Source organism: Salminus brasiliensis, chromosome 12 (genome assembly GCF_030463535.1).
Source record: "Salminus brasiliensis chromosome 12, fSalBra1.hap2, whole genome shotgun sequence".
Lineage (NCBI taxonomy): Eukaryota > Metazoa > Chordata > Actinopteri > Characiformes > Bryconidae > Salminus > Salminus brasiliensis.
This window is the reverse complement of record NC_132889.1, coordinates 1,158,666-1,171,145: the sequence shown is the minus strand read 5'-3', so window position 1 is coordinate 1,171,145 and position 12,480 is coordinate 1,158,666. Positions and strand designations below refer to the sequence as shown.

The following is a 12,480-nucleotide window of genomic DNA, read 5'->3' as shown; positions in this document are numbered from 1 at the left end:
TCTGCTTTTAAAACCCTAGATACCACAGAGCAGGGTAAATATGCCCAAACATCACGGCGAGAGCAGAGCCGGGGCTAACTTAGCAACATTACAATGCGGGATTGTTTAATGCAAATGGAAAAGAACTGATAAGGGTCTCAAACACACACACACACACTTACACACACTTCTCTAAGAGCTTCTACCATCCCACTCTTTCTTTCTTTCTTTCTGCCTCTGTTGGACCGTCCCCATCTCACCGTCAGTCTGATCGAATTAAGCCCTGCCCCTGATGTCCAGAAACACTATTACGTCCAGTTTTCCCCCTAAACGGACATCTTCAACATGGCCAGTGTCATCTAACCCTGAGAAATCTGATCAGCCTTGGTTTTATCGGATCACCACTGTTGACCCAAAGCCATTTTTATGAATTTGTTTTGGTGCTCACCCTCAAACGGTCCGTACTCCAAACATGGGATGACGGCAGTCTGAGTGCTACAGGAAATTACAGACAGCTGGAACAAAGGGGAAATCCGATTTAAGATGCGTCAACGGCCTTTTATGTATTTGAATCTATTACTGCATTGAACATTTGATCAAACACAGGTGACACACTGCCACAGTGGCCTCAGGATCTGTGTTCACCAAGGCACGAGGTAGGAGGGAGGCGTATGGGTCCTTTTTTACCTACCTGAGGACTTGCTTACTCCTTAATAAGCACTGAATGATGCTTATTAAACATATCTTGAGTTTGTATTAATAGCTTAGGCCAGAATAGACAAGATAACAAGTGTTTTACGCAAGGTAAATGACGCTGTACTGATATAATGGCCCTTAAACTGAGGTGATACACATCTGATCCATTCATTCAACACTGTTAGGAGGCATCATTCTCTAGTACTAGAGCTTATAAGACAACACTATGCACAAGACTCTCGAGTGGTGTAGCTGTCTAAGCGCAGGCTCTGTCGCTGGGATAATGAGGGCTGAAATCTCTGTGATCTGTGATTTTAATCCCCATAAAACTCCACAACTCTTAACAATTTTGCCAGAATACTCAATTAATACATTTCGCAGGGTCCCGCCAAAACGGCGCCCCCTGGTAGGTTGCCTTGAAATAATATAAATACATGTTTCCCCTTTGTTCTCTGAAATGGGACGTGAGATGCAAGCTTTTACAGCTAGCCATTGTTGTCGTTATGTGATTACCTAATTGCACAGTACATAGTCGCTGTCCATTATTTTGTAATTACGGGCCGCAACTGCCAATAAACAACCCTTTAGCGTCTCTAAACATCACCCCTCACTTTCCCCCTCAGTCCGTCACCCTCTCAGACAGATGGGAGGGGCCGGGCCGGAGAGGGAAGGAGGGAATGACAGTGGTGCAGTTGTGAGGATTAGAGTTCATGTTAATCATTGATCAGAGGTCCTCCTTCCTGACATCACTGAGCTTTTGAGTAGCTAGCTGTGTTTGTGTGTGTGTGAGTGAGCGAGCAAGGGAGAGAGACACTCAGAGAGATAGAGAGAGAGAGAGAGAGACAGAGAGTCATAAGGCAGTTAGTCGGGGCAGGTGAAGCAATCAGGTGTCTCCCCTTATCCTCATGGATCTGTTTGCTCCTCTGAAGTCCTGTTGTGGTTGAGGATGAGTCCAGGTTCTGACCCTCTGACTGCTCTGCGTCTGGTCTGGTGACCATGTTCAAGATGACCCACGTCTTGTTGTCTCCCTCGTTCCTCCTTCTCCTGACAACTTGTGTGTGGGACAGAGCTGAGAGCTTGGCTGGGGATGGGAAGAGCCTATGGCTGCAGCCGCTGAACCACAGCGACTTCCTGTCTGAAACGTTCCCCGAGGGTTTCCTCTGGGGTGTCGGGACGTCGGCGTTCCAGACCGAAGGTTCCTGGGATCGGGATGGGAAAGGGCCGTCTGTATGGGACCATTTTACCCACAGTCTCCATGGGGGAATGGGGTTTAACACCGGCGTGGCAACAGGGGACACGGCCAGTGACGGTTACTCCCTCTGGGAGCAAGACGTAGAGTCGGTTCAATATCTCGGCGTGAAGTTCTACGCCTTCTCGCTCTCCTGGTCACGACTCTTCGCAGACGGCAATGCCACGGGACGACCCAACTCCGTTGCAGTGGAGCACTACCGGCGACTGATCGGCAGGTTGAGGGTGTTGGGTCTGGAGCCTGTCGTAACCCTCTTCCACTGGGATTTGCCCCAAAGCTTGCAGGAGCATCTGGGCGGCTGGAAGAACCCAAAGATGGTGCAGATGTTTGCCGACTACGCCACGTTCTGCTTCGCGACATTCGGCAGAGACGTCCGGTTCTGGATCACGATGCACAACCCAGTCCTGGTTGCGCTTCTGGGTTACGGGACGGGGACTCACGCTCCGGGGGTGATCGGGGACCCAGCTGACCGCTTCATTGTAGCGCACAACCTCATCAGGGTGAGTGCAAGGGCAGAAGGTCAGAGGTGACAGGGGGGGTCATTTTTCTTGGTTAGATGTTTTGGGGGAGTCTCTGCAGAGTAATGATGGTTAACTCTTCTAATGCTGTTCATTGATGTGGCTTGTCCAGATAACAATGCTTGAGGGCCATTCTCTGGTGGTGAACTTTGACCAGCACTTTATGTGCTGCTACCTGAGTCCTAGCTGCGTTTGTGCTCATCTTGAGGAGTTTCCTTGGTGTTAGAACAGTAAACAACACAGGGGAAGGAGAGTTTGAGATGGTCCTCGGATGCCTGATGAGAAAAGGACCCAAAAGACAGGGTCTGGAGCTGGTCTGTTAGACCCTAAAAGGGATCCACTGGTGACTCATTAGGAGCACTGCAATGTAGTTCCACACTCTAAGCAAATCTAGTACTGAAGGGTTCTCTGACTTATGACTCATGGTTCTTCATATAATCACCAATCAGAAGAACCTTAGAACCAGGTAAAGAACCATGTACACACTCAATTGGTTCTTTAAACTATCACTGATCTATAAAGCACCGTCACTTTAACTAAAGAACCCTTAAAGAACCCAAACTGAAACATTGTGGACACCTCTTTAACTACTCTAAGCTGCACCCTTTCCTGACACAGATGTGCAAATGCACACACACATACAGGTTAAATAGTCCCTGTAGAGAAGAAGTACTGCCAATAGAATAGGACTCTCTGGAGCAGATCAACATCATGACCCTATTGGCTCCATGCTGCCTAATAATGCCAGGCGTGGGCTAGAGGGGTATAAAGCCCCCCCAGCATTGAGGAGCTGTGGAGCAGTGGAAGAACTGTGTTCTCTGGAATGATGGTGGAGGAGCTCCATCCAGTACTTTTGGGATGAGTTGAGAAGTTGGGGATGATAAGGTGGGGCGGTACTCTTGTTGCTGAATGCCATCAAATCCTCACAGCAATGCTCCTCCTCCAAAATCTAGTAGAAAGTCTTCTTCTCTGGACAGTAGAGACAGTTACTCCAACAGAAGCAGGAGAAACTTTTTTAATATCCCTGACTTCAGAAGAAACGGTGAATGAGCAGGTGTCCCAATACTTTTGTCCATAGTGTAGTTCATCAACAGCAACAAAACAAAGCTTTTTAGTTATCTGAACATGCTGGTGAACCAAATTCGAGTTTATAAAAGAAGAAAAGGTCTTGGTTATTTTCTACAGCGTGTCCGACTGCAGACAGCTTAATCATTTCCCGCGTTGTTGCGGGTAATAATGACATTTTAGTGATATATTGCATAATAACAAACCTAATGTACAATCTCAGTCACATAACACCCAGCCCCTGCACCCCACCTTACGACCGTCAGATCCTCGCACCTTAAACTGTTAGCTGCACTTATACCTTTGTGTCACGGCCTAAAAAGAAATTGGGATTTGATGTATAACAATTACATAATAATAATGTTTATTATTATTTTTTTTTTTATATGAAGGACAAAACCAGAACTTTATTCAATTAACTATTATAACTATTAAAATTATAATTATTATAAAATACAATTATTATATATACAATTATTTACATTATACTATTACATTTTCATAGTTTAGATTTGGTAGGTAAAATACATTTTAATACCACAAACTGAATAAATAAAATACATAAAATACATACCAAAACCTGCCGAACCAAAACCACAAAATTAAAGTCAAATTCCCAAATTCAAATTCAGTGGAAAACATTTACAGACATTTTCATTATGTTACAGATTTTTCTTGAACTATTACAGTCAAATACCTTAATGTTAAATTCAATTACATTTTTATCTTGATTCAGTTGGAGGTGGTGGTGGTGGTGTAGCATAGTGGTTTAACACTGCTTTCCTCATAGCAGACTAAGGTTCAATTCTCTGGCTGGACACCAATACATGATTTTACTGTACATTGTTGTAAAGTGTGTAAAATGAGTGTCAGTGAAATGCTGTAAAATGTCAAATTCTAATGTTTTTAAAGCAATAAAAATGAATAGCTGCATGTTACCACCATTCCTGGTGGAAGGACCTAGATATTACGTAAAAATAAGAAAAAGCAGAATTGGCCCCAGAATTGAACCTTGTGGGACTCCACAATACATGTTTTTGATATTATTTGTTTATTCTTCATTTTATTCATGAATTGTTTGACATTTTCTAAATTCTCAGGCTCACGCCAAATCCTGGCACATATACGACAAGCGGTTCCGCCCCCACCAGCACGGCCAAATATCGATCACACTCGGTTCCCACTGGGTGGAACCTTTCACAGCCACGACAGCCAATGTGGAGTTATGTCAGAAGTCTATGGAGGCGGTGATTGGCTGGTTTGCAGAACCCATACATGGTTGTGGGGACTACCCCAGGTCCGTGAGGGTCTCCCACAAGGAGCTCATCCCAGAGTTCACTGCAGAGGAGAAACTCTGGGTGCGTGGAACTGCAGACTTCTTCTCTTTGGCGTTTGGGCCGGATACGGCGCGTGGGGTTCGTGGCCAGTCCAGCTATGGCCAGAATATGATGCTAGACCTGAGGAAGGTTCTCGTATGGGTTCAGAAGGAGTATGGAGATCCACAGGTCTTGGTGGCCGAGGGTAGCTGGTTCACTGAAGCATCGGTAGGAGTGGAGGACACCGTAGCTATTTACAATATGAAAATGTTTATCAACCAGGTGCTTCAAGGTGAGTCGGTGTATGAGTGCAACTTGCCTTTTCCCCTAATTTAGTTCAACTTACAGTATTAGCTCAGTTAATGTACTTTCCCACATGTCCTAGCTCTGGTTGTGGACCATGTGAAGGTGTTCGGCTACTCAGCCTGGTCTCTGGTGGATGGATTTGAGTGGAATCATGGGTACAGCATCAGAAGAGGACTCTTCTACGTAGACTTCAGTCAACCCCAACGCACCAGGGTCCCGAAGACAACAGCTCAGTACTACAGGCAGGTCGTGAAAGACAACAGCTTTCCCAGTGACGGGTCAGAACAGGAAATCCTGGGTCAGTTTCCCTGTGATTTTCAGTTTGGAGTGGCAGATATCACCCAGCAGGTGAGTGTCGGGAAGGTCACAGGAAAGAGGAAAACAGGAAAGTCAGTGGTTCTGGTTCCCTGGTCTTGCACATATTGGAGTTGTCCCAGTTCTAACACACCGAGACATGTTTAGTGTCCAACTTCTGCTGAAAACTGGGGGTGGACGTATCTTCAGTTTGAAAATTCAAGGGTGAAATAGTTTAAGACCTGGATGAAGGCCGAGCTGGTGGACACGTAATTACGGAAAATATTTGAATGACTATTTCTTAGCAAATTGGACGCAACTTTGACCTCATGGTCCTGGTGCTACACTGAAGAAGCAAAATATGGACTCCAGCTGTTTTATGGGGGGTTGGTATTGTTCATATTTTGTAAATGTTCATACTTCACATCCTACTGCGCTCTAAACCACACCGTAAAGCCTTCAGGTTTAGGTGAGTAAAGATATAAAGGTGGCTGTTCACTGAAGCTGCAGTTTGGCCAGATCAGAGAGGCCTTGTAGCCCCAGAGCAAAAGTAAAGAAGTCAAATTTGGGCAACAATCAAGTCTCGGCTTGGATTGACAACATCTGGGCAATGCTTCTCCAACTGGTCCTCAGGAAGCCCAACATTGGTCCAGAAATCTGCCCTGAGGACTGGTTGGAGAGCCAGTGTGTTAGAACTGAGGGGTAGCCTACTCCAGGACTAGATGTTGGGAACCAGTTCACCAGTGGTACCAAGGAACCAGTGCACAGTGACATGACCTTATGGTCTAAATTCTGACCGATTTGCTCCCATGTCTGCTGTTTCTGCAGGTACACCTACGTCCCTTTTCCCCACAGTTTACCGATCCTCTCCTGTACCGGTGGAACTTCACGGGCGATGGCACTCTCCGGCCTGTCGTTGGGGTAAGGCTTAGAACTCGAGGCTCCCAGTGCAGCGACTTCCTGGCTATTCAACGTCACGTCCGCCTACTAGAGATCACAGGCTCCACACATTACCGCTTCGGCCTGGACTGGCCCCAGCTCGTCCCAAACGGCGGCATCTCATCAGCAGACTGGAAGGCGGTGCGGTATTACCGCTGCATGCTGGAGGAACTCCAAAGAAAGGGTATCCAGGCGTCCGTCACGCTCTACCTGCCAAGCCACAGGTCACCCACACTGGGCTTGCCCGGACCACTGCATGCCAATGGTGGCTGGATGAATGCGAGCACGGTGGAGGCGTTCGCCGACTACGCCACATTGTGTTATCGGGAGTTCGGGTCACTGGTGCAACTTTGGATCACCGTTAATGAGCCAAACCGGATAGCAGACATGTATAATGGGAGTATGCAGGACAAGGAAAGAGTGGTCCGTAACCTGCTGCTGGCACATGCTCGCGCATGGAATATTTACCATAAGCATTATCGCCAACAGCAGGGGGCGATGGTGAGCTTTGCGGTGCACGCCGACTGGGGGGAACCAGCGAATCCCTTCGTGAAATCGCACAGTGATGCTGTTCAGAGCTTCATGTTGTTTGAGCTCGGACGTTTCCTCGACCCTTTCCTGAAGGACATGGACCACCATGAGGACACCTGCCCTGGATGCATGTACTCCAGCTCCTCTCATCTGCCACACTTCTCTGAGGATGAGAGGGCGGAGCTCAAAGGGGCTCTGGACTTTATTGCTCTTAACCACTTCACAACATGGCTGGTTTACTCTGTGCAGCCCCGTTCAGGGCAAGACTCCACCAAGGTCCATGCCCCTGACTACGCCCTCATGTACGACCCCACGTGGACCACCTCAAGCAAACGCCGTGCTGTAGTCCCCCGGGGCCTGCGCAGAGTCCTAAATTGGGTGAAGGGCCGCTATGGAGGCAGTCGTCCCACTGTTGTCACGGCAACAGGGATCGATGACCAGTCGTCACATGATGACCTCAGGCAGGCCTATATAAGGAGCTACCTGCAGGAAGCACTGAAGGGTAGGTGTGAATAGTAAAGCATCATGTAACTGTGAACTGAGGCATGTTTGGAGGGGGCCAGGGGTGGCACCATGGAACCCCCTCCGCCAAAGCTTTGCCATCAGTGGCCGGAGTCAGAGAGAGCACAACTGGCAGAATCCCACTGGGAGCAGAACATATAAAACAAATGTATTAAAACGTTGGCCTTAGACAATGTCTGATGCATTGCTGTGAGGATTTGATTGTATTCAACCCCACCTCATCATCCCCAACTCCCAACCAAAAGTACTGGATGGAGCTCCTCCACCACCATCATTCCAGAGAACACAGTTCCTCCACTGCTCCACAGCTCCTCAATGCTGGGGGGCTTTATACCCCTCTAGCCCACGCCTGGCATTATAGGGACTAGACAAGCTGTGTGTGCATTTGCACATCTATGTCAGCAATGGCAATGGGTGCACCCTAAAGTAGCTGAATGCATTCGTTAGAAGGGGTGGCCATAAGTATTTGGCCTTCAGCTCAGATTCTGGTGCAGTGAATTACAGTACAGTATCGTAAAGGGTCCTGAATCAGCTAGTCAAAACAAAACATCCTGTCCAGCATGAGTGTGTGTATGTACAGCTGTTGTTGCTGTCGTCATTAGATGGTCAAGTGTGTTCTGAGGAAAATCTTGTTCCGGCCATATCACCGGCTGCTATCTGTCTCCGGTTGCAATTACTCTTCAGCTTTCAATAAGGCCCGGGGTCAAAGGTTGCAGTACACGGCACTGCTGAAGCATTTCCTCACACACAGTTCTTCAGTCTTATCAGCTGACCTCTCTCTCTGTCTTAGAGCCGGGCTTTATTGACGACCTTTGAGATCATAACCACTGGCATGCAGACTGTTGTACTGGGTCTATAGGCCCTACATAGGCCCTACACTCCTGCTGCAGTGGAGCTAGTTATATAGCTGTGATTGATGGCCCGACTGTTGGCCTGACCACTGGTATTGTAAACACACGGCCAATCCCAAATAAAATGACTGCTGCTTTAACTGGCCTTTTAATGAACCTGTCCCAGTTCAGTGCAGAACTCTGCGAGTTAATGCTAATCCTTAGCAGATTCTTGGAGTCGGCTGTTAGCCAGTTTCATCACTGCTGTTCAGTCCTAGTTTAACAAGATGGTTTGTTAAACCCTTTAAACACTAGGTTTAGTTTTGAGCTTCATTTTTAAGACCTAGTTTTCAGTTTCTACTTTGAATTATTCAGTTTCCAATATGGATAATTCAGTAGGTCTTATCTAATAAACCGGTACTCAGTCTCCACTATGAATTATTCAGCAGTGTATTATATATTATCCAATTAAAATGATTCAGTATCCCTTATGAATTAATCAGTATCCACTATGAATTATTCATCATCTATAATGAATTATATAGTATCTAATTCAAAGTATTCTGTATCTACTATGGACTATTCACTATGTACTATAGACTAATCAGTATCCACTAAGAATTATTCAGTATCCACTATGAATTATTCAGTATCCACTATAAATTATTCAGTATCCACTATGAATTTTTCAGTATCCACTATGAATTATTTAGTATCCACTATGAATTATTTAGTATCCACTATGAACTATTCAGTATCCACTATGAATTATTTAGTATCCATGATGAATTATTCAGTATCCACAATGAATTATTCAGTATCCACTATGAACTATTCAGTATCCACTATGAATTATTTAGTATCCATGATGAATTATTCAGTATCCACTATGAATTATTTAGTATCCACTATGAATTATTTAGTATCCATGATGAATTATTCAGTATCCACAATGAATTATTCAGTATCCACTATAAATTATTTAGTATCCACTATGAATTATTTAGTATCCACTATAAACTATTCAGTATCCACTATGAATTATTTAGTATCCATGATGAATTATTCAGTATCCACAATGAATTATTCAGTATCCACTATGAATTATTCAGTATCCACAATGAATTATTCAGTATCCACTATAAATTATTTAGTATCCACTATGAATTATTTAGTATCCACTATAAACTATTCAGTATCCACTATGAATTATTTAGTATCCATGATGAATTATTCAGTATCCACAATGAATTATTCAGTATCCACTATGAATTATTCAGTATCCACAATGAATTATTCAGTATCCACTATAAATTATTTAGTATCCACTATGAACTATTCAGTGTCCACTATGAATTATTCCATATGCACTATGAACTATTCAGTATTCACTATGAATTTAGTATCCACTATGAACTATTCAGTATCCACTGTGAATTATTTAATATCCACTATGAATTATTCAGTATCCACTGTGAAGTATTTAATATCCACTATGAATTATTCAGCATCCACTATAAATTATTTAGTATCCACTATGAATTATTTAGTATCCACTATAAACTATTCAGTATCCACTATGAATTATTTAGTATCCATGATGAATTATTCAGTATCCACAATGAATTATTCAGTATCCACTATGAATTATTCAGTATCCACAATGAATTATTCAGTATCCACTATAAATTATTTAGTATCCACTATGAATTATTTAGTATCCACTATAAACTATTCAGTATCCACTATGAATTATTTAGTATCCATGATGAATTATTCAGTATCCACAATGAATTATTCAGTATCCACTATGAATTATTCAGTATCCACAATGAATTATTCAGTATCCACTATAAATTATTTAGTATCCACTATGAACTATTCAGTGTCCACTATGAATTATTCCATATGCACTATGAACTATTCAGTATTCACTATGAATTTAGTATCCACTATGAACTATTCAGTATCCACTGTGAATTATTTAATATCCACTATGAATTATTCAGTATCCACTGTGAAGTATTTAATATCCACTATGAATTATTCAGTATCCACTATTAATTATTCAGTACCTACAATTCTAGTTTTATTTTTTAGTTTTTTTTTTTATTTATGCTAATAGCTCCCCCTTGTGGAGAATGTTCAGACTGCTAAAGAAGAATCACCAAGATGATTCACTGATACTCCACAGCTTTATACAGTTTAATCATTTCTATGTTTTTATTATTTTTTATTCAGTTCACTCGAAATACTCACTCCTTTTCCTTCTCCTTGTTGCTATCCCTCCTTGCTTCCTCTGCAGCGCGAGAGCTGGATGGCGTGGATCTGAGAGGATTTTACGTCTGGACCCTCCAGGATCATCACACTTCTCACTTTGGCTTCTTCACTTCCTCCCACCTTCACTCCCAGCCCAAAGCGTCCGTCGCAGTTTACCGGGAGCTCATCTCCCAGCGTGGGTTTCCTGGAGCCCCTGCTGCCGTTGACCCTGTGACCTCCGGGTGCGAGCGAAGTGAGAGGAGAGAGGCCTGCTGGCTGTGTAGCAGCGTGGCTGAGAACAAGCCCCTGCTCTTCTTTGGCACGTGTCTCACAGTCAGCGTGTCCGTGCTCGCGGGAGTCATCATCACCTCGGTGGTGATGAAGAGCAGGAGGAAGAGGCTGACTCAGGCCACGCCGCAGAGGCTACGCCGACAGCAGAGGTTCGCCGTTCAGAGAGCGGCCCACAGAAGAAGCCCGGCGTTCCTGAAGGGCCCGTTTAGCGATGGACTGACCTGCCCTCGCTTCTTTGACATAAAAGAGTTTGGTGTAGAGCGTAAACACTGTCAGAACTTCAAGACTATCCGCTTCTCCTCCGCGCCTCAGTCCACTCCACCCACACCTGCAAACTGACCTGCAAAGACAACCAGCCATAACATTAAAACCACCGTGGCACCTGTTGAGGGGTGGATCTATCAGGCAGCAACCACAGGACACCTTCAAAGGTCTTGTGGAGTCGTGGTGGCATGAGGAGGACCCACACATCTACTTTATTAGGCAGGTGGTTTTAATGTTATGGCTGATCGCTGTATACCACCAGCAGTTTCGCCCAAACCCAGGTTATAAAGAGTCTTAGCACAGGCAGAGTTTTGAATGAGGTACAATACAGGGCTGCCAATCAGAACAGAGCTCATTTACATAGATTTTTAAAGAGACAATAGCAAAAACAGCCTGTTTCATTCTAATAAATGGAAAATGTTCGGTAATAAATCATGATATTTTTGTGATCAGTGTCTAAAATCTAAAATATATATTGAATATGTATATAGATCATAAATGTAATGCAAGTAATTATGTAATTAATTTAAGAATTTTAGGCCAAAACAGCAGAATATGTCAATTAATATTACAATATTCTATAATACAACTTCAGAATGTGAATTATGAGATATTTTCATTGTTGACGTGTACTTTTGTCCATTTTTCTGTTTGATGTGTTCACAGCTCATCATGTCTAGTGCTTGTATATACTGTGTAAATGTATATAATTTGTGATTATAGTGCAATAAATTTTATCAGATATATAAAACAGGCTATTCTTACCTTACCGAGGGTCACTGGTCTGCTGGAGGGCAGCAGGACTGGAACAACCATGCCATCTGGTGCATGTTTAGACAATTGCGATTATTATTTCACTGTGTTTCAGATCATCAGGTATCTATAAAAGAGATGATGAGTGTAAACTCTACTTTTTTGACATGTATATTGGTCATTTGTACATGCTAATTAAAAAACATACTATTTTGTGGAGCTTTGCGTTTCTGATTAAAATAAAAATAATAATATGGCAATTATTCACATTTATTAGGAATCCACTTCTTTTCTTATTCATTTTATTAAAGAAAAAAAAATAAAATGAGAAAAAAATAAAGAAAGAAATGAACAGACCAGTAGAAATGTCTCAAAATGCTGCAAAATAAAATCGAGACATATTGCCAAAAAATGCAGACAGCTCATTTGAATATTAACTAAAATATTTAAATATTTAATTTAAATATTACATATTTAAATATTAAGCACACCCACATGTTGATCAGCCAGCCCATCAATCAGTACACCCTCTACAAAAACTGAAATTATTATTTAATTAATATTTTTATTTTATTTTTGTTATTATTGCAGAGTCATAATAATATGTTACATGTTCTTTAAAATATATATATATATATTGAAGAACATTTAAATCTATTCAATAAAAT

General features: G+C 43.1%; 1 protein-coding gene across 1 annotated transcript; it reads left to right on the top strand.

The window, feature by feature from the left end:
* Positions 1-1,671: 1,671 nt before the first annotated feature.
* klb (klotho beta) lies at positions 1,672-11,134 on the top strand. The gene is made up of 5 exons (XM_072694336.1): positions 1,672-2,424; positions 4,608-5,115; positions 5,209-5,477; positions 6,252-7,395; positions 10,551-11,134. The coding sequence occupies exons 1-5, from the start codon at positions 1,672-1,674 to the stop codon at positions 11,132-11,134; spliced, it is 3,258 nt and encodes a 1,085-aa protein (XP_072550437.1).
* The last annotated feature ends 1,346 nt before the right edge of the window (positions 11,135-12,480 follow it).